The sequence below is a fragment of the Panthera onca genome, chromosome F1 (genome assembly GCF_046562875.1).
Source record: "Panthera onca isolate mPanOnc1 chromosome F1, mPanOnc1 haplotype 2, whole genome shotgun sequence".
In the NCBI taxonomy this organism is placed as follows: Eukaryota; Metazoa; Chordata; class Mammalia; order Carnivora; family Felidae; genus Panthera; species Panthera onca.
In genome coordinates this window covers 30,903,156-30,926,086 of record NC_138355.1, presented here as the reverse complement: position 1 = coordinate 30,926,086, position 22,931 = coordinate 30,903,156, and the positions used below count along the sequence as shown (strand labels likewise).

Below are 22,931 nucleotides of genomic sequence, written 5' to 3'. Positions count from 1 at the left end.
TTAAAATGGCCACCATTATATATAAGTATATGTGGCAGTATCAACTCTGCCACAGTATGGAAGCAGATTAATTCGGCTCACATAATCTAAAATGTTGGATAACCCTCTAGATCATTTGTCTTGAGAATTAATTTTAGAACATATTTGTACTTCGAGAAAAATGTGACTGACTTATAACCAGAAATATCAACAGCAACCTTTAGTCTGACACGAAACCTCTTTAAATGTCACTAGCAAAATACAATAATTATCACTACCATGCAGTATTGAGTACTCAGTTTCCTTCCTTTTAAAGCCAGATAACTAAACACCACAGAGGTGCTGCCACTGTAATTCTCAAAGTATCCATACAGCACCTGCATAAGAATCTCCTGCAGCACTATTTATAAATGCAGATTCCTGGGCCCCAAGAGCAACCTAAGGAATCAAAATTTCTGTGAGATCAAGAAATCTGCATATCTTCACAAGCTCATCTAGGTATTAGTCTGAAAATCAACAGTACATATCCATTTCATTTTTTCTACTATTTAAAGGAGACATTAGTTAAAACCATCTTTGGTTAAAACATTTTGCCGATACTTAAAATTGCACATATGTAGAGTGTTTGTCAGTGTGTGTTTGAAAACATTTAGGCGACAATAATATTGATCAAAAGCAATACCTCTAAATAAAACTTCACTTTTTAGAAAGAGCTTTAGGATAGTGAAGAGAGTTATTAACCAAGGGTTAATGATAAACTAACTAGTCTTCACTCAATATAGCAGTCCACACACTTTATTCAGCAATGTAACAAGAGAGAAGTTCCATTTTGATAGACATAAGGCAGATACAGTGTAGATCTCCAGGGTACATCCTTTATACAGAATAACAAATAACTTCAGGTTGCACAACATGTGGTAGGCATTTGTCGCATACCAACAGCCATTCCTTGCTTATCCCTTCCTAAAAGAGCCCTGATTTTATTAGGGGACACAATATATCCTACCCAGGCATTGCTCACCCCATTCCCCTTTGCCAGGCCTCTCAGGCTCTCTTGTGAACCAGTACCTTCTAATGAGATTTAAGAAGAAAATCTGCAAGGGACTTCGGAGAAATATTTTTTTCCCAAATAAAAAAGACTTGAAAGGAAAAAGCATTCTGTGTCCTACTTCCAGCCTTTGATTGGGAATGAAATGTCTGTAACAGCAACAGCCACACTGTACTCACTGGGGAAACAACTATAAGGACAAAAAGCTTCCATAAGGATCCCAGGGGGGAAGAACAGAAAGAGCCTGGGACCTTATGAACATTGTTGAGCCGCTACACAAGCACTAAATTATCTAGTATCTCAAGAGGGATTTTACAATTGTTCAGTGGCCTCTGAGATGTTTTCAACAGATTTTTCTACGTTTCTCCTATACTGTGGTTCCATGATTCTCATAAACAAGTGAAGACCAGAATGTGGTCAATGTCCAGCAAAACATTCTTAGTTCTGAGAGAGATGCTTCCCTTAGACTGTTCATAGTATCTATGGAGTCAAGCTTGATACCTCCTTTCATCATCTATCTCGTATCATAGTATAAGTACTTTTCCATTTCCAGGGGAAGACATTCTAAGTTCAGTCACCACAAAGACAGGATAGTCTTTGCTTATGCAGAGCCAAGTGAATATAGATAATGGTATTTCTGTACGTTTTTGTATAACCTATGTAAGTGTTACCACGGGTTAATGTATAAGAGATGGAATTTAGAACAATGTAGTTTCTTATTAAAATATCTAGCTGTTTTACTGGAATAATCTACAATCCAGCTATTAAGGATGCTTTCCCACAAAAGTTATCACGAGAAGTATCATTATGGTACACACAGTATAGGGCCTCTCCTCCAGGACTACCCTGTCATATGTCCACAAAAGGCTGTGGAGCTTTCTAGGAGGGGTAAGCAAATTCCAAAACATAGGGAACATGGATTAGACTGGTTCTAGATGAACGGTCTGGCTGGAATACTAACTAAATTCATGCTGAACAAAATATGTGTAGACCATGGGAGCAGATCCAACAATTTAATAAGCAGGTCCCCAAGGTAGTGACGGTCTATATCATATTTAGAAAGGAGTCTTTCTTCCATCTTCCTTGGGCTATGAGTACAAAACTCTAGAGTCTCCATGATTTTGAATGTTTAAGAAGTTATTTGTTTTGGCCAAGTTTTTTGTTCAAGGTTTTATCTGTTCTGGTCAAGATTAACTGCAATGCAGGGTTAAAACCAGCTACTCTAGAGTCATGGATCCTTTTTCTAACCAGTGGAGGACCCAGAAGAAATGGGTGGCAAGCTTTTTCAAAGGTCCATCTGGTAAGATTTTGGGGAGCCCACTCAAGTGGGAAAGACCAAGGAAGAACAAGACTTCTATTAGCAGGGTTATCAGGGTAACACTCAGGGCAATAATCAGCTCTGTTAATACGGTCTAAGAATACTTGGTAACATTCATTTTCAACAAGTTCAGTCTGGTACAACCAATGGCCTAGTTCTAAACTAGGGAACCACTGTTGTCCACAGTCAGGGCAATGTGAATTATCTGAGAACATCTGGGCCTAGAAAAACAACACAGAAAGCAATGTAACAGTAAGAGGCAACAATGACACAGATACCCAAATAACCAGGTCCTATTACAGGTCTGGTTTAGCAATGTCTCAGTCTGAAAATACTTGGCAACCAGAGTTAAATTTGGCTTGCACCTCCGTGCAATTCTTCAAGATTTCGTTGTCTGTTTTTCACTCAACTGCAACTCAGTCTCTGAACCCAGGGACCGATTTCGTCTATAATGTTGTCAGTCGCTTATTAGCAGCACAGATCTCAGAATAGTTCCTTGAAATCCCAGCTTCTCAAGAAAAGATGGGGCTCTAGTCTAAATTAGTTATTTCTCCTTGTGTGTTATCAGCTGGTGGTATCATGCAGAGGCACTCGGCTTACTCTGCTTTGCTGGTAAATTATTTCGTCTGCTTGGTGAAACAGAGGAGCGGACAGGTCCAATGGGTCTTTTGTGGGCGCTGGCACTTGTTGTTGTAATACAGGTACCCAAGTCTTAACGCCTTGGCACTTTACAGTGATGGAGGGGGGTCAGGAAAACCTGGTAGAGTCCTCTTGAGCGTGGATCCAATGAAGTCTTTCTTGGGAGGACCTTAATCAGGACACAGAGAAGTAGCTGATGTTGAGTTGGTTGGAGGGTCTGGAAATGCTTCACATACCTGTAAATGATAAAACTTCAGACGACTCATATGGGCTTTGAGTTGCTCACAATATTATTAGAAACATGCATTTGGAAATCATTTGAGCCAGTCAAGGTGGATGAGAATTGTCTTGTGGGTTTCTCCATGACAATTTTATATGGGTTCAAACCAATGTATCTGTTGGGAGTTATGCTTATTTTGGGCACTAGGAAGGGTTTTGGTTCATTTAAGATTTGTATTAGCTTAGTATTTTCAGGACTAGATTTCTTTTTGCTAACTCCTTTTGCATTTTAGTAATAATAAAGTCTGTATAATCATGTTTAATCTGGTAAAACTTTGAGATTTCTTGTGTATCTCTTCTGTGAAATGGGTGACATATGTGATATTCCTGTAATGTGTGGGATAACATTAACAATGGTGACAGCCTTTCTACAACAGACTTCAATCCATCCAGGAAAATGCTTACAAAATCATCAGGAAATATCGTTAAAAGGTAACTATAGGAAGTTGGAGGCAATCCTTTTGAAGGCTGAAAAAGAAACCACGAGGGACAGGTCTTATTACCCACATCTATCTTTATAGGTTTATGCACATTATAATGTTTAATAAGGCAAGTCAGGTATAGTCTTGAGCAATAGTCCTGAGCAATTCTTGGAAAATATTTAGAAAATAAGTTGGAATTTATAGATACTATCATCATTTTTATACTCCTTCATGACACTGAATGCAACAAATAAATAAGGTCGGGTACTAGGATGTATGGAACAACTGCATAGCCACCTAGAAAGTACTATGTGCCAGAGTACAACATATACCTTGTTTTTCTGCAGTGTTTTGTGAGTTCTGAGGCTTGATCCTGTGAGAGCACTAAGGGACACAGGGAAAGGTGTGAGTGCTAAGACTATATAAAGATTTGGCCTGAAAAGCAGAGGAGTGAAAGCCTTAGTTGTGGTTTGGCCGAAGCATCTTCCTTACAGACTATCAACGGTAGCTGTGATTCTCAGATTTTAAAATGGCAAGTTTAAAAGGTAACTGAAGAGTTTCTGACAGTGCTGCAACACAGGGCTCCTATTCTGATGGGAGCCCCAGATGAGGTGACAAAGTCAGTAAATATACTGATGTACTTTTTGAGGTTAGGTAACAATGGATGGGTGCGGGCTACCAATTCAGCTCCTCATTCGAAGTGAACAACAGAAGGGATGCAGGGATCCTGACTTAACAACCTTTATGGTGACAACACTGAACAGCTGAGGGTCCACTGACAAGAGCACCAAAGTAAGTTTCAGTTATTGAATTGGGAAACCTTGCAGGTCCAGTACGTGGAACAAATGAATAAAGCCACACAATCGTGGGGCTCAACATAAAAATCACTAGTAGAGTTATATGGCTAAGTCTAACACTGAAAAGATAAGGAACTGTGGATTTTTGGCGCGAAACGGGAATATGCAATTGAAAGCACAAGACAGTATTCCACATCCACCAGACTGGCAAAAATCAACAAGTCTGACAATGGGGACTGCATACTCTCGGTAAAACCACCCCTCCCCCAGGACTCCATGTCTCCACTGGCAGCGTCAAGAGCCAGACCTAAAGCTCCAAGTACTCAAAATAAACCCACCCTTCCCCCAACCTTCATTTCTCAACTTCAAGAGTCCACAAAGCACTAGAGACCCAAGTATTCCTGAATTCAAGAACTCTAGTTTTCCTCATGTTTCAGACAAGACAGTCCCTCCCCTGATCCTCTAAACCACTATGGGCCAAGAGTCAGAAAGGGACCCCAAAGCACTAAGTGCTCAGAGTAAGATTACTTATCACCAGCCTCTTCCCTCATTCCTAAGCCTTACCACTGATAGGTTAGGAGGGCCTCCTGAAATGCTCCTGGCAAGATTCTCAAACTCCACTCCCACCCCCCACCCACAGCTTCACTGACATTATCAGCTTGAAAGCACCAGGCCCAACCAAGCTCATCATACCTGTATCTCTGTTTATGCTGACCACTAAATAAAGCCCAGGGCCTCGGAGTTGTACTTCATCCCCTGAGTCTCGAATCCCCATATAGATCCAAGAGCAGCCGAGATAACGTCCCCTCTCCTTGCTTTGTTGTTTCCATTTTGATATAGTAAACATTTTAGCCATTTGTCTGTACTGAAACATAAAATCCCTGAGAATAGGGCTTTTTGGCTTTTTATTTACCCAAGTAAATAAGGTTGTATGGAACAACTGCACAGCCACCTACAAAGTACTATGTGTCAGAGAAGTACTCGTTTTTATGTGCCCAAAAAACATAAATGGTAAATACAAATAACTTGAATCCTTACACTCTAACAATAGGAGCATAAATTAGTACAACCACTTTTGGAATTAATTTGGCATTATCTAATAAGGCTGAAGGTGTGCATTTCCTAGAACTCTGTAATTCCACTCTTAGGTATATAACCCAGAAAATTTGCACATCTGCATTTGAAAACATGAATGTAAATATTCACGGTAGTACTGCGTGTAACAGCCAAACAGCCAAAATGACTATGAACAGTAAAATGGATAAACAAATCGAGGTAGGTATATCTTGTTTTATTGCACTTTCCTTTACTGTGTTTCTCACATACTGCATTTCTTAAAAATTGAAGGTTTGCAGCAACCCTGCATCAAGCAAGTCTATCACTATCATTTTTCCAACAGCATCTGCTCACTTCGTGTCTCTGTGTCACATTTTGGAAATCCTCACAATATTTCAAACTTTCTCATTATTATTATCATATTTGTAACAGTGATCTATGATCACTGATCTTTTATGTTACCACTGTAAGTGTTTCGAGGTGCCAGAAACCACACCCATGTAAGACACTGAACTTAATAAATGTTGTGTGTGTTCTGACTGCTTCATTGACTGGCTGTTTCCCCAGCTCTCTTCCTCTCCTCAGGCCTCCCTATTCCCTAAGACACAACAATATTGAAATTAGGCCAATTAATAATCATACAATGATCCCCAAATGTTCAAATGAGAGGAAGAGTTGCACATCTCTCATTTAAATCAAAAGCTAGAAATGAGTAAGCTTACTGAGAAAGGCATATAGAAAGCTGAGACAGGCTGAAAATCAGGCCTCTTGCACCAAACAGCAGAGTTGTGAAAGTGAAGGAAGTTCTGGAAGAAAATGAAAAATGCTGCTCCAGTGAACACACAAGTGCTATGAAAGTGAAACAGCCTTACTGCTGATACGGAGACAGTCTGAGTGGTCTGGATAGAAGATCAAACCAGCCACAGCGTTCCCTCTGGCCAAAGCCCAGTAGAGCAAAATCCTCACTGACTAATTCTATGCAGGCTGAGAGAGGTGAGGAAGCTGCACGAGGAAAGTCTGAAGCTAGCAGAGGTTGGCTCAAGAGGTTTAAGGCAAGAGGCCGTCTCCGCCAGATCAAAGTGCAACGTGAAGCAGCAGGTGCTGGTGTAGGTGCTGCAGTAAGTGAACCCGAAGGAAGATCCAGCTAACTTACTTAATGAAGGTGGTCACGCTAACAACAGGTTTGCAATGTAGATTAAAACAGCCTTCTATTGGAAGAAGATGCCATCTGTGATTTTCACAGCTAGAGAGGAAAAATCAATGCCTGGCTTCAAACCTTCAAAGGACAGGCTGACTCTCTTGTTAGGGACTAATGCAGCTGGTAACTTGAAGTTGAAGCAAAAGGCTTCTTTTTCCCCCATTCCAAAAATCCTAGGGCCCTTAAGAATTATGCTAGCTACTCTGTCTTTGCTATATAAATGGAACAAAGTCTGGATGACAGCACATCTGTTTACAATATGGCTTACTGAATATTTTAAGCCCGCTGTTGAGACCTACTGCTCAAAGAGATTTCTTTCAAAATATTACTGGTCATTAATGATGCACCTGGTCACTCAAGGGCTCTGAGGAATATGTAACAATGAGATTAACGTTACTTTCATGCTTGCTAACACAATGTCAATTCTGCAGTCCATGAATCAAGGAGTAACTTAGACTTTCAAGTCTTATTATTTCCTTTTTTTTTTTTTTCAAGTCTTATTATTTCAAAAGTATGTTTTTTAAGGCCATGGCTGCCACAGAGAATGATTCCTCTGATGGATCTGGGCAAAGTAAAATGAAAACCTTCTGGAAATGATTCACCATTTTAGATGCTATTAACAACGTTCCTGATTGATGAGAAGAGGCCAAAACATCAATATTAACAGGATTCTGGAAGTTGGTCCCAATCCTCACAGATGACTGAGAAGTTCAAGACTTCAGTGGAGGAAGTAACTGTAGATGTGGTAGAAAACATCAAGAGAACTAGAATTAGGAGTAAAGCCTGAAGATGTGAGTGAACTGCTATAATTTCATAATAAAACTTTAATGGATGAAGGAGTTGCTTCTTATGGATGAGCAAAGCAATCCGTAGAGATGGTTTCCTGAGATGCAATCTACTCCTGCGAAGATTGTTGAAATGACAAAAGATATAGAATATTACATAAACTTTGCTGATAAAGCAGTGGCCCAGTTTAAGAGGATTCACTACAGTGCTGAAAAGAAGTTCTAGTGTGGGTAACATGCTACCAAACAGCATCACATGCTACCAAGAAATCATTCATGAAAGGAAGAATCAATGGATGCATCAAACTTCACTGTTGTTTTTTAAGAAATTGCCATAGCCATCCCAATTTTCAGTAACCGCCACCCTGATCAGTCAGCAGCCATCAACATCAAGGTAAGACCCTCCTGGCACTTGTTGGGATGAGCACTAGGTGTTGTATGTAAGCCAATTTGACAATCAATTATATTAAAAAAATAAAGGTAAGACCCTCCACCAGCAAAACGATTATGACTCACTAAAAGCTCAAATAATGGTTAGCATTTTTTAGCAATAAAGGTATGTACACTTAAAGAAAACATAATGCTATTGCATAATTAACGTACTATGGTACAAACATAACTTTTATATGCGCTGGAACCAAAAATCTGATTTGACTTACATTATTGAGATATATGCTATACTGCAGTGGTAGGTAAAAAGTCTTCACTAGTCTCCAAAGTATGCCTGTATTACGTACATATACACACAGATGAAACTCAAGAATATTAACCTAAAAAAACTGAAAGTAGTAGAACCCCCCCCACACACAAACTTACACATTTTCATTTACATCAAGTTTCAATATATTATTTAGGAATAAATATTCAATAAAGCTAAAAAGAAAACAACAAACACAAGGAGAATTGTTACTTTTGATGGGAGAGAAAAGGGGATGGGATTGGGAAGGGTATACAGAATATTTCAAATATTGTCACAAATATTTTTTTAACTCTTTGGAGGCACAAGGTTCACTGTATCATAAAACCTAATTGCTTACAGAATCTCTATTCAATGTTATAATTTTTAAAAAGATTAGAGTGGAAATACTAATGGGCTAGAAAAAGAGATTAATAGGCAGAACCAAAATTTCACATTGTGGACCAGAAGAGCAGCAGCAGTTACTTTGCCCAGAGGGTGGCTAATATACTGAGGACCAAAAAAAGCCTTACAGAAGGATACAGATCTTAGTTTTTCTTATAAAATTGTAAATAACTCTCTCTTCACAGAAATGAGACCTACCTAATACTGATATGGAAAAGAAAGTTTACCTAGGCATACTCCCATAAAGACATGCATCGTTTTGCAGGGACATTATTTCATATGGTGCTTTTGTACTAAATTAGAAAAAGGAACCCTTCTTCTAAGTAAGTTGTAGCCCAGAAAACCTCACTTGGCCAGGTATTCAATAGTAATCCTCTGTAAGATAATAATGCTTACTAACAATAACTAACGCCGAGTGCCATTGTCTGTTCTGAGCATTTTACGTGTATTAACTCATGTAATCCTTAGAATAATCAATTTTATGGTAAGGAAACAGAGAGGTTGAGCAACTTGCAAAGGTCACACAGGTCACTGCAGAAAAATAAGTATTTGAATCCAGGCAGACTGGTTCCACAGCCTGTACTCCTAGCTACTATAAGACACAGCCTTTTTGAAGTAGGAACAGTTAAGCTTTAAGAAGCCTCTTCATATATATGAGCTGTTTGCTGCTCTTCAACAGTGTGTATATACTGAGGTAGGGGTGGAGAAAATCACCTATCGCAATTTTCCACTTTCACACAGTAAGATCTAGGATAGGTTTAGGGGGTCCTGCATCCACTGAAATTACATACAAAATGTTTTATGTACACATGTGTTTTTTTCCTAGAAAGAGGTATTTTTAGACTCCCAAAGGAATCTGACGTAGTTCAAAACCATTACGTGTTAATGGTTCCCAATCATTTTACTACCAAATGCAATTTTTATTCCTAGCACACCCTTCCTCAGATCTCATTTTGGAAGGATGTCTAAACAATCAGCATTCCTGTAATAATTTCATTTTCTCATTTGTATTAATTAGACATCTGGGGCTTCTGGGTGGCTCAGTCGGTTAAGTGTCTGATTTCAGCTCAGGTCATGGTCTCACAGTTCCGGAGTTCAAGCCCTACGTTGGGTTCTGTGGTGACAGCTCAGCGCCTGGAGCCTGCTTCGGATTCTGTCTCCCTCTCTTTTTGCCCCTTGCCTGCTCACACTCTCTCTCTCTCTCTCAAAAATAAAATAAACATTAAAAAAATTTATTAGACATCTGCCAATGTCAATCTGCCAATCAGAACTTCTAAGAAAGAAAGAAGATAGTGTTACTGGCACTGGTTAAGAAATTTTCAGTATTTTAAATTACAGATAAATAGTCAAAATTCCTCTATCATCAAGTTGGAAAGATTTAGATATTCTGGATTTGTTTCCTTCCTCAATTCCATTATTAGCTTAAGTTAAAAGTAGCTGATTTAAAGTAAATATGATTACTATTAGGCTTGTAGAAATACTGAAAATACCTTGAGAACCACCATTAATTACTCTGATTATTAAACGTAATTTTTTAAGTTCCTGAGGAAAACAACCATGTACTAGGCCCAAAGCCACGTACTGTGGATACATAGAGAAAATCTTACAGGACTTCTACGTGTCCAGGGAATCCAGAAAGGAAACCTACTTTGGGTAAAGGCTAAATGCCTTCAGATAGATATAAAAAGATTGCATGTAGAGTTCCTAGGAAATTCTGGAAGGCCCATAGAAAAAGCAAGGTTTTCAAACAAATCTTTTAACCAACAACAGTTTTAAAAGCCAAAGTTTAAAGAGTTTCTCCACTGCATAAATATCATACAAATGAAAAACACAAATCAGGTTTTTTGGTAAGAACTAAAGTAAATTTATAATTCTTCCTGAAACTTTATTAGAAGAAAATTTAGAAAACAGCACTTTAACTGAAAAATGAAAATGCAACTCTATTTAATTTTTTTTTTAATTTTTTTTAAGTTTATTTATTTTTGGGACAGAGAGAGACAGAGCATGAACGGGGGAGGGTCAGAGAGAGAAGGAGACACAGAATCCAAAACAGTCTCCAGGCTCCGAGCTGTCAGCACAGAGCCTGATGCGGGGCTCAAACTCACAGACCGCGAGATCATGACCTGAGCCGAAGTCGGCCACTCAACCGACTGAGCCACCCAGGCGTCCCAATGCAACTCTATTTAATCCACTGAAATGTATATCTACTAATAATGGCAGCTTAATACATACTAATCACCTTCATTAAATATTTTGATTCTATTTTATTCTTCACTATTTCCTGAATAGATGTTAGGAAGCAAGCTCAAATCTGCCTATGACAGGTAAGAATTGTCTCATTCTTTTTATCATATGATAATCTAAGTCTCAGACTGAGTCAGGATTGGGGTGACTTCTCCAGGAAAACATATCCCTCAGACGCCTTAGCTAACTCTCCACATGATACATAAAATCAAAAGACAGAAACACAAGGGCACCTGGGTGGCCCAGTCGGTTAAGTGTCCGACTTTGGCTCAGGGTATGATCTCAAGGTTCGTGGGTTTGGGCCCTGTGTCGGGTTCTGTGCTGACAGCTCAGAGTCTAGAGCCTACTTCAGACTCTGTCTCCCTAGCTCTCTGCCCCTCCCCCACTCGTGCTCAGGATGTCTCTCTCTCTCTCTCAAAAATAAATATTAAAAAAACAACAACAACAAAAAATGTAAATGCTTTAAACCCTGAATTCCTATTTTGAATATTTTTTTCCCATGGAATATTATATCCTAAGGCTAACCAATAATCAAAAATGTCCACTTTTTATAGAAAACAATATCTCTGATACATTTCATACACAAACTCAAATCTTTCAAGTTTCATATTTTGTAACTAGTTTAGAATTTAGATGACAGGAGATTAAGGAGTATGGGCATAAAAAGGAACTTCTTTTTAAGTTCACCTAATCTAAAATAATTCTGTTAAAAGTTTATTATGAAAATAAATGCTCCTTAAAGAAGTCTTCAGATTGTTTTGTGAGGAACTAGCTCTAATCTGGCAGTCTTGAGATCAGTAGAGAAGACATATGGATGACAATTTCAGTGCTACTTACCACATACACTGTTCCCTCTTATGAAGAACACACAGGCCGAACAAAAAAAAATTCTATCCTGAGTTAGAAAACAGCTGCAGAGTGTTCTCCCCTCACCCCAGGAACTGACAGATAAAACAGGTGTATGTATGGATTGCTAGCATACCTTAAAGGGGAACAACTGCTTTAGACATTTATTGGTACATTTCAACTGACCTTGCCCTAATGGACCAAAAGCCATCCTTCAAATTCTGTTACAGTTTCGATTTCAAACACCAGCAGTCAAACCTTTAAGGTTAATATGAGTCATTCAATAGTGAGACTCAGTGCCAAGCTTAAGTATTTCTATACTTATACCAGCTATTTGTCTGTATTTCAAACTAAATTTCTAAGGCTTTCTAATGCCCACTCCTCTGTACCATATTTGTTGTCATAATATGTTTGTATTATTTTCACAGTTTCCCACAACTTCCCAGTATTTCTATTAATTGGTACTTCCATATATTTGAAAGGGAATTTGAAAAAGTACTAAAGAAAGAAAAAGAAGTACTCCAATTACTTCCTTAGGTAACTGTTTCTTAAATAAGGACTAAATGCCTGGAACAGTTCAAATATCATACATATTTTCTGAGTAAAGACACTTCCTTTCCTTCTTATCCTTTTTACCCTTCTTAGTCCCTCCCAACTCCCCTGACTTGTAGTTCAGATTTGGGTGGACTAAGTACAGGCAGTAAGCAAAGCACAAAGGATCAAAGAGTTTGCTAATATTTGGGTACACTAATGGATTCCCAGTTTTAGCTCAACTCCGCTAATCACCTTTACTATCTACACTAAGTCAACACATTTGTATTAAACTTTTTATTTTGAATACATTGTATTTTTTTAAAGAGGTGTAAGTAATCTCTACACCCAACATGGAGCCTGAACTCAAAACCCCAAGATCAAGAGTCACATGCTCTAATGACTGAGCCAGCCAGGCACCCTAATGATATATATTTTTTAACATTTTATTTTTAAATAATCTCTATATCCAATGTGGGGCTCAAACTCACAACTCCAAGATCAACAGTTGTACACTCTACCAACTGACAGACAGCTAAGCACCCCTTGAACTAATTTTAAACTTACAGAAAAGTTGCAAAAATATTGCAGAGTTCTCTTACATCCTTTATCTAGTTTCTCCCAAAGTCAATATCTCATAAAATTGAAGTACAATTATAAAAACCAAGAATCATTGGTTTTTATCAGCTAAACTACAGACTGTTCAAATTTCACCAGTTTCTCTATTAATGTTGTTTTTCTGTTCCAGGTACAACCTGGGATCTCATATTGCATTTAATTGTTAGTTCTCCTGCGTCTCCAAACTGAGACAGTTCCTCAATCTGTAATTTATAGTTTCTTGTCTTTTGTGACCTTTTAGTCTTTGTGACCTTGACACTTTTTTGAAAAGTAATGGTCACTTGTTTTGTCTGATGATCCTCAATCTGGGTTTATAATGTTTTTGCATTCATTTTGTTGCTCCAACTTTGGCCATTAGGAGCTCCTTCAAGTTGGCTCCTGTGTGCCTTCAAACAGGACCCTCAACTTTTTTGATCATTTCCTGAATTTCAAGCACTACAAGATGTTCCAGGCTCCCTGTCCCAGCCCTGGAGTCAACTATGTCTCCAAAAATCCTAGTTCTTTTTATCAAAAAACAGTGTTCAAAAACCAGTTTCACTTCAAGCCAACAATCTGGACAGCCACCACTAGTATTTGTTTCCTTACTAAACTTATTAACTGGAAATCATCAGTGTCATGTTGGAGCATGTTAGAAATGCACATTTTTGGGCCCCACCCCAGACCTACTTAAACCAGAATCTCTGAGAGGCTGGTGCAGGAGTTTGTGTTTTAAGAGGTTCACCAGATCATTCTAATGTTTCACCACAAAGTCTGAGAAACACCGCTTTAAAGAATAGTTTTCCTGGGGCGCCCGGGTGGCTCAGTCGGTTGATCGGCCGACTTCGGCTCAGGTCACGATCTCGTGGTCTGTGAGTTCAAGCCCCGCGTCGGGCTCTGTGCTGACAGCTCGGAGCCTGGAGCCTGTTTCCGATTCTGTGTCTCCCTCTTTCTGACCCTCCCCCGTTCATGCTCTGTCTCTCTCTGGCTCAAAAATAAATAAACGTTTAAAAAAAAAAAAAAGAATAGTTTTCCGGCACTATAAACCCTATGTTTATCTCTAATAAAAAAAGTTTACTGTTAATAATTCATCTTGTATATAAATCATACTTTCATTGATACAATTAATAAAACTATAGGTGAATGCCTCTTCTGTTCAGGCACTCAACACTTCCCTATTCTTCATCATTTTCCTATAAAAACTGTTTTTAATGTGGTCACAGTAGTTACAAATACTGTTACTTTTATATACAGAGAAATTGTAGGTCAGCCTCCAGGATCAATTCCTGCCTACATAAAGGACCTAAAATCCACACACTGAAGCTGCAAAAATAAACCCCTTGCAGCACTCTCCTCTGAAGTAAGACTGCCTAGGCCTGACCGACTGCTCCAGTACCTGGCTTGAACTCTTCTCTATGCCTTCATTTTCTTAACCACAAAAAGGAGTAACACTACCTAGAAGAAAAAGGCACTGTAAGAGTTAACGAGCAGCATTTGCCATAATGAGGGCACACAAGAAGCCCTCAAAAACTATTAAATAAAAGTGTCACTAGAGGTTTTTATTACTTTTATTATTTTAATATTTATTTTTGAGACACACACACACACACACACACACAGCACAAGCGAGCAGGGCAGGGGAAGAGAAGGAGATACAGAATCCAAAGTAGCAGGCTCCAGGCTCTGAGGTATCACCGCAGAAGCCGGTGTGGGGCTGGAATTCACGGATCAGGAGATTGTGACCTGAGCTGAAGTTGGACACCTAATCAACTGAGCCACCCAGGGGCCTAGAGATTGTATTTTTTGAAATGAGGAGAGCAAATGGAAACCGTGTTAAAAGAAAATTATGCTGTTTCTTCACTAGATCAGAATAAAGGCAGACCAGACAGCTTTATTTACAGAACTAAAACAAAACTCTCAGAACTAAAACAAAACTCTCAGAAGTTAACCAATCTTTTAAATTTGACTTTCTGCAAAAAAGGTTATTACATTCACATTACACATGCCCACGATCAAGGGCTAAACGAGAGGGGTGTGTGTGTGTGTGTGTGTGTGTGTGTGTGTGTGTGATCTTTTGAAAAAAATTTTTAATGTTTATTCATTTTCGAGAGACAGACCGTGAGCAGGGGAGAGGCAGAGAAAGAGGGAGACACAGAATCTGAAGCAGGCTCCAGGCTCTGAGCTGTCAACAGAGACCCATGAGGGACTTGAACTCATGAACCAGGGATCATGACCTGAGCCGGACAGATGCTTAACCCACTGAACCACCCAGGTGCCCCACAATTTAATCTTTTGAAGTATTATAATTATAGGTGGATTTTCTTCCTATTTTGATTACCAAAATCATGGTGTTAGTAAAGAGGAAAACAGCCCAATTTCCCATCTGCTGGGTCCTTAAACTATCCCATTTAATACTCCAAATAACCCTATGAATCTCTAACTTTGCAGACAAGGAAAGGCGATCAGAGCAATACAGTAACCTGCCCAAGTCACACAGTGACAGAACAGGAATTCAAACACAGCTCTCACTCCAAATTCTATGCTTATAACCAATGTTGGGGACACTGTTCTTTATTCACAAAATGCTTGATTTGCTGTACAAAACTTGTGATAAAGTATAGTCACTCTACGGAATTATCTCTTGTGGGACACAATAGTAGTCATAAGATGTAGAATACTAATTAAATTTTAACACAATTAAAATTCTAAATGCGAAATGAGTAACAGCAGAAGCAGATAGGGAGTCTCTGAGCAAACTTCCCCTTAGGAAATTCAAGAGGCATTTCAGAGAAACGTAGATTTCCATGGTATAGTTTAAAATAACTTCTCAGGCAAAAACAAATTATATACAAGACACAACACCTTATTAAAATACTCAATAATCCTCAAATATTATTAACTAACTTCATAAGTTACTGTATTCATGAGTTATAGGAGCTCTCAGGCTTGTATTATCTCTATGCTAGTAAGAAAAACAAATGAAATAGAGCTTAAATGAGTCATTCGTGGTTATGTGATAAAGCAGCAACAAAACTGGTAATCAAGTTGTGGACTCTGCCTTCAGCATAATAAACATTACTGAGAAGAGGTGCTCACTTAAAAGTTTCCATAGCAAATGTCAGATTTTCAAGCCATTCTAATCTATACAGACTCCTGAGATTTTTAGTTCTTCTACCATGAAATTCCTTTTCTCATTAAATGATTTTCCACTGACCATTTATATGCTAATCATGTGCTTAAAAAATAAAACTGGTAAATATGGATAGATTCCACGGCCCTAATTCTTAAAAAAAAAAAAAAAAAGACAAAGATTTCTCATACAGATCTAAAATAAAATGTTTTAAAGTCTAAAAACCGGTAAAACTAAAAGTGGTATATAGAATCAGATTAAGATAACTCATTCCTGTAACCGTGTATAAAGTCTAACAAGCACTACTGATAAAGTAGAGAATACTACACACTTTCTTCTTTTTCCTCTCACTCCCTGCCCCACTTTTTTAGGGAGTACTATACACTTTCTTGAAGAAAGAAAAGAGTAAACTTTCTCAAAAGGTATGAAATACAACTGAGAATACGTACATAATACGTAAACAAATGAGTAATTGTAGCGTCTAACTAAACTTCAACCTTGGCCCTTTTTAGCACCATTAAGGCTAAAAAAAAGGTGGGGCAGGGAGGTGGCACTACTTTATAAGGACTGAGATGACGTAGGATGAGATCCTGCTAAGCACGCAGGTAAAGGGAGTAATCACCACCCGCAGTGGTAGTCAGATATCCCGTTTACATTTTGAGCCTTATAGAAATTCTGCTTCTCGTCTCAAAGTCCAACCCAAACATTTATTCCCACCTTAATTCTGTTTAACGTTTACAAGACTCTGCTTCTCTTCTTTTACTTCCAAAAAACAAAAAAAAAAAAAAAAAAAAAATACGCCCCCAACCTTCCCCATTTAAGGTTTTTGCTGTAGGGAGGTGGGGGCGGGGAGGGATCGTTTTGGAAAAATCTTTCTAAAGAAGCTTTCAGATCAAATATTAACACACGTAAAAGTTGTATATACATTTTACTTACTTACAAATTCTAGCAGGGTCTTAAATCGTCGACTGTCAACGTCTGGAGAGCCCTTCGGTGTTCTTTTTGCCCCACAACGCCGGGCTGCACCCCACCTCGGACGTGGAGGATCAGAACGTCGTCCCGGTCCCAGTCCACGTGACGAAGACCTTCGTGGGGAGGAGAGGGACGCACGGAATGCTGGGACTGGTAGTCGGCCCGCCCCTCCTCCTCCCCAGTCTGCACGCCCCTCTCTCCACTCCCCACCCGCTGGCCAATGCCAGGGTGAGAGGCGTGGCGAATGCGCACCACAGAACCGCCCGGGACCATATCCCTGCAATCCTACAGGAAAGCGCGCATCTCTGCAAGACACCGCGGAACAACTCATGGAACCAATACTGTGAGGACACTACCCAATAATGCCCAGTACCAGTTAGACATGGCTTGGAACTTGGCCTCTACCTTTACAAGGTGAGTGTCCTCAAACGAGTTGCTTAATCTAACCCTCAGTCTGCTCCTGTCAAACGGGGACAAGGCTACTTACAAACCTCATTTGTCCGTAAACATGCTAATGTACCTAACGGTACCTGCTAAGTTATAGTAATAAATGATGAAAAATAAATATTTTGGTCAATCCCATAAATGTGCAGATTGAGAGATGGCAAGGAATTTAGCGAAGAACACACGATTGGTTAGGGGCAAATAAGTCTAAATCTCCTGTACCTGACGTACACTAACTCAAAACAACACAGAAGAAACCTACTCTCCTAAAGCTCAGTTTCCCTTTCCTCTTTTTTTTTCTGTAACATTTCTGACCAAAACACTATTTTACTTTGATTTTTATCTGACCCCCGTGGAATATAAACTCCAAGGCAGGGAGGGTTGACTTTGGTCTACTCTTTCACTACCATATCCCCAGTACCTAGAAGAGGGATTGTGTAGTACATTGCAGAAGATAAATATTTATTCGATTAATGATTCTTTATGTGGTGGTGATTTTTGGTGCCTTCATCTCTCAATCATTCTCTTTCAGCAAAAGTCACAGGATTCCTAAATACTGTTTAATAATTGACTGCAATTTCTAAATCAATAAAGAATAAGTGGAACAGTATTTACTATATCCTACTCATTTCATTGAATTTAACTTCACTTAATTTCAGTCTAACACTTCGCAGCTAGACATTTTCATTTGCAGTAACTGTCTAAAATACTTTCCATTTGCTTGTGAGAGTGGGAAATAAATGGAGTTGGCTACTATTTCTTGAACTTGCTTTAATATTTTAATTTTTTCCTTATTAGAAAAGAACAGGGGCGCCTGGGTGGCTCAGTCGGTTAAGTGTCCGACTTCAGCTCGGGTCATGATCTCACAGTCCATGAGTTCGAGCCCCGCGTTGGGCTCTGTGCTGACAGCTCGGAGCCTGGTGTCTGCTTCGGATTCTGTGTCTCCCTCTCTCTGACCCTCCTCCATTCATGTTCTGTCTCTCTCTGTCTCAAAAATGAAAAAATATTAAAAAAAAGAAAAGAAAGAAAGAAAGAAAAGAACAGTGTTGGGGCCCCTGGGTGGCTCAGTAGGTTAAGTGACTTCGGCTCAGGTCATGATCTCACAGTTCATGGGTTCAAGCCCCTCGTCGGGCTCTGTGCTGACAACTCAGAGCCTGGAGCCTGCTTCAGATTCTGTGTCTCCCTCTCTCTCTGCCCCTCCCCTGCTCATACTCCGTCTTCTTCAAAAATAAATAAAATGTTAAAAAAAAAAAAAAAAAAAGGAACAGTGTTGCCTTTCTGCTAAGATAATAGAGTTATTTCCCTATCTGACCAGATAGGTGATGATGCACAATGAATTGATAAATGCTTTCTCAGTAACTAGGTTTCTGCTTACCCTAAAAACAACAACAAAAAAAACCTTCATATACAAAAATTACATTATTTTAAAATAAACTGTGTACTTTAAAATAGCTGCTTTAAGGGTGCTCGGGTAGCTCAGTCACTTAAGCGTCCAATTGGGTTCAGGTCATGATCTCATGGTTCATGGGTTCGAGCCTGCATTGGGCTCCAAGCTGCCAGCGCAGAGCCTGCTTGGAATTACAGCTCTCTTCCTGTCTGCCTCTTCCCAACTCACACTTTCTCTCTCTCAAAATAAATCCATAAACTTAAAAAAATAAAAGAGCTGTTTTAGAAATCCAGCGTCAACAACACTAGATTTCTAGACTCAGGCATAACAGCTAGGTATACAAATTGATGCCATTTAATCTGAATTATAATTTTTAATAGAGATCTTCCCTCATATATGGCAAATACCCTAAGGCTAAAGAATACACTCATTATTTATCAAACATTTACGTTGGTACAAAATAGATGTTTGATAAATATATGAATTAAATGAGTGTATTCTTTGTTATAATCATTTCTTCTCTAACCTGTCTTCTCTTTCCAGCCACTGAATTCCTCCACATCTCTCACGTTCCCAAAGTAATTGTTTAACAACCAGAGCTCATGCCCCCCTCTTGGTAATGGTGACCCAGCAAACCCCTTCCACTACTGGCTATGAATCTACTGCCTCTAACGTCAAGTCTTTTGGGGCCACTCTTACAGTTTGGAAAACATCTACAGCAGAATATCTGGTTTCATAAGAGTTTAGCCTCACTTCACAGTTAGTGATAAATGTTGGTATTTGTAAGATTGCTAGGAGTGGGAGACAATCCTAGCCTATGCCAGGGCTAGGATTATGGATTATTATCTAGACCAAAGAGGGAAAACCCTAAGCAAATATACGTGTTAATGTTAAAGCTACCATGCCTCTAACTTTACTTAATGTTCTCATGATTTGTTTCTTTGGAAAGTGAAAGCCATTAGTTTCTTTCCTAAGCTTTTACAAGCATTTTAAAATTTCAAAACACCACCATACTGATTATTCAACAGGTAGAACCTCTCATCTTCTGATTATTCAGCAACATGTAGAACCTCTTGTCCTTTGTTTTTAAACATGTCCCCAAACCTAAGTTTTAAAGTTTGTATCCAAAGTATCTATGTAGAGACTATACTGGTACATGTTTTAAAGACGTACTTAATATGCACTGATGTTCATAATATGAACTTTGTATATTAACACTATTAAAGTTTTATATCCTTTAAAAATTACATGAAAGAATTTTTACAATTATATGTTAATGAGCACTATAATAGGCACCTTACAGAGAAAGGGTTACTTAAATCGTGAATAAAAGCCAGGTATTACCAAGTATCAGTACTTTTCAGCATTTTATCGGAAAAGAATTAAGACTCACAAATTTTCCACATACAATACCATTTATCCCAAGCGGACAAAGGAGAATACGCTTTTAATTTTCCCTTAAAAAGTTAAAAAAAAAAAAAAAAGCAGCATCTCCTTTGATACTGTTCCTCCAGCTTCTTTGGCTATATTGTATATTGTAAACAGAACTAAACTACTGATCCTAACAGTCTAAAACCTAGGTGACTCTCTAAAGCATGTAACTATCTAGCCAAATGTATGGACAATTAGTGAAAATATAATACACCTGAGGCTTTCATTAAATTGAAATTTGTGCCCAGTTTAAGCAAACGAGTCACTGAAAAACATTCTAAGGTGATTTAAAATACTTGAAATAAACATCTTCCAAAATTTCAGAATGACTCAGTAATTGGTTTCCAAAATTACAATTTCTTAAACCTACTCACTAAAATAAGTTCTAGAAAGTCTTCCAAGACAACTGTGTATGTTTGAGGGAACAATCTTTTCTCTCAATTATTGACTTTCTATATGTCTAAATTTGGCTAGTTACTGCAGATTATCCACATCTGTAAATATGAAGAGTTGAAACAAACAGCTTTTATCATGCTTTCTTATTCAATAAACTAAACGCAAGAAACCCTAAAATCAAAGTCAGTAGATCAAGTCATGCCCAGAATCAAAATAAGAATGGGCCATAAGTTAAAATTACAGCGCTCTTATTTCATCAAAGTTATTTGTTCATCTCTCAACGTCCATAACACAGCACTAATGTTTCTGAACAGTGCTGCTGGAATACAGCTTTAACACGAAAGCCAGGAGTAAGACTGCATACATTCTGCAAATGGAAATCTACCCGAGCGTATACCTGCAGATACTTTGCACTCTCAACAGGTGACTCAAAATTTAAAACTGGCTGCCTTCACAAGGGGCTTAAAAACTAAGAAATTTCCAAGAAAAGATAGCCCTTGCAAAAGGATCTTTATATCATCACTCCAGTAATAAGTTTGGAAAGGCATGGCTAAGGTAGCCGTCGACCAAAAAGGTTCCAGGAAAACTGCGCAACAGCCTGGGGGCGAGGACTGAAACTTCTCCCCACCTCCACCCCCCCCCCCCCCCCGACTTTCGCTCGGCCTTCCCCCAGAAACTCGGAAGAGGGGGCCAGGACCGGCGTCTCCTGCGTGCGGGCAACAGTTGCCACGAGCAGCTGGGCTCAGGAAAGGCAATTTGCCCAGCCAGTTGTCCCTTCTCCGTCGTCCCCTCCCACCTTCCCCCAAGGCCAAGGACAGCGACGTCGTCCTCCCTCTTCTCCTCCTCTTTGGTGCCTTCAGCCAGGAGGCGGGAGTGACCCGCAGCAGCTGACCCAGCATAGGCACTGCCTCTCCCACAGCCCTCAGGACACACCATGGGCCCAGAGGCGGGTTTGCAGCACAGCAGCGACGACGCAGGCGGAGGCCACGGCGACTCTCAACTGCCTCCCTGACCGCCGCGAGCACCGCCCGACACCCCGAAAAGTCGTCGCCACCCACGGCAGGAGAATCTAGGGACCCCAAATCCACCTTCGCGATCGACTCAAGCTACGTCAACAACTATGGCGGGCGACGGGAGGCGGGAGGAGCCGGGGAGGGAAGGATGGGGGCTATACGTCACACCCCGGCCCCCCTTGCGGGAGGGTAGGCGCCGGCTCGCCCCTCAAAATGGCGGCGGCAGTGACGCGCCTGCGTACGGAATTCCTTCGCCGTCGCGCCTCGGCCGGCGGGAAGTGAGGTTCTCGGAAGAGCCGCCAGAAGTGTACGGCGACTTCGAGCCCCGGGTAGCCAAGGAAAAGTCCCCGGCGAGAAGACGAGTCCCGCTAGAAGAGTTCCGGCCTGATTCTGAGAAAGAGGAAGTGAGAGAAAGCGCCTACTACCTTCGTTCTCGGCAGAGGAGGCAGCCGCGACTCCAGGAAGCCGAGGAGATGAAGACGCGAAGGACTACCCGTCTACAGCAGCAGCAGTCACAGCAGCCTCTGCTAGAGCCGTCTCCGGTTACGACCAGGAGAGGGTTACGGGACTCTCATTCCTCTGAAGGTGAGACCGACGGAGGTAACAGTCTCCGCCGCGAGCCGGGGAGCGAGCGCAAGCGCGCGGGCGCGAGCGGTGTGTGCGCGTGTCGGGCGGGCGTAAGCTCCCGCCCAGCTCATCCCCGCCGGGGCTCCAGTGGCTCCGCGGCGCGGATAGACGGGCGCCCCCACGCGGGGTCCGCCCCCACCGCAGGCGGGCAAGAGGTGCAGGCGGCTGAGGGTTGGGTAGGCAGTCGTGCTGAGCGACCTGATCCGGGAGCTCTGCGCATCCCTGTGCGTCGAGCAGGGGCGTCCCGAATTGCCTTTATCTGCAGGCCGTCACGGAGAGTGGACGAGTTAGGTGGCAGGCGCGACATCAAAACACTTGGGACTCCGTTTCACTTCAGTTTCCTCTGTCCTGCGGATGTTGCTACCAAAGCCACTTCCATTTCCTCCTTTAACTCTGAAAAGCCAGAAGTCCCTAGCTGAGAGTTATGGTTCTAATGTGACCTTCCAGTCTTTTTCCAACGCTACCCAGGTCAGGGGAGAGGGAAGGGAAATTTGGGGAGTGGGCGTTTCAAGGGATAGAGTAGTTGATGAATTGATTGAGACCCCTCCCAGGTACTTACACCGAGGTGGGCTAAGTCAATTATCCCGAACTTTGAGCTGATCGCTCTGTCTTACGTGTGGTGATCTCTGCAAAAATTCGCCACTTGAGGTTCCTCCGTGTAACCTCATTGGTTAAGTAGCTTGACGAAACAGGATTCTTAGCTTTTATCTAAAT

General features: G+C 40.4%; 3 protein-coding genes across 9 annotated transcripts in view; 1 reads left to right on the top strand and 2 right to left on the bottom strand.

Annotated features, from left to right (window-relative positions):
* Positions 1-17,000, bottom strand: part of LOC132686193 (torsin-1A-interacting protein 2-like) — a 32,381-nt gene extending 15,381 nt beyond the window's left edge. For 2 of the 3 annotated variants that reach the window (XM_081791884.1, XM_060643817.2), the window contains exon 1: positions 16,884-16,996. The gene's annotated coding sequence lies outside the window, so the exon portion shown is untranslated. Of the gene's footprint in view, positions 1-16,883 lie in introns of all 3 variants that reach the window. The other variant, XM_081791885.1, reaches the window with a different exon arrangement.
* On the bottom strand, positions 759-22,863 carry LOC132686194 (torsin-1A-interacting protein 2). 4 transcript variants are annotated; one of them, XM_060643822.3, is made up of 2 exons: positions 22,777-22,863; positions 759-3,220 (listed from the first exon to the last, which is right to left on the bottom strand). In XM_060643822.3, exon 2 carries the CDS (start codon positions 2,558-2,560, stop codon positions 2,165-2,167), a length of 396 nt encoding a protein of 131 aa, XP_060499805.1. In that variant the 5' UTR covers positions 2,561-3,220; positions 22,777-22,863; the 3' UTR covers positions 759-2,164. The 4 variants fall into 4 exon arrangements, with proteins under 4 accessions (XP_060499805.1, XP_060499804.1, XP_060499802.1 ...); XM_060643821.3 differs by lacking the exon at positions 22,777-22,863 and adding an exon at positions 22,016-22,126; XM_060643819.3 differs by lacking the exon at positions 22,777-22,863 and adding an exon at positions 16,888-16,999.
* Positions 21,698-22,931, top strand: part of TOR1AIP1 (torsin 1A interacting protein 1) — a 43,396-nt gene continuing 42,162 nt past the window's right edge. For both annotated transcript variants that reach the window (XM_060643816.3, XM_060643815.3), the window contains exon 1: positions 21,698-22,175. In XM_060643816.3, the coding sequence (XP_060499799.1) occupies positions 21,698-22,175 (478 nt within the window). The remainder of the gene's footprint in view (positions 22,176-22,931) is intronic.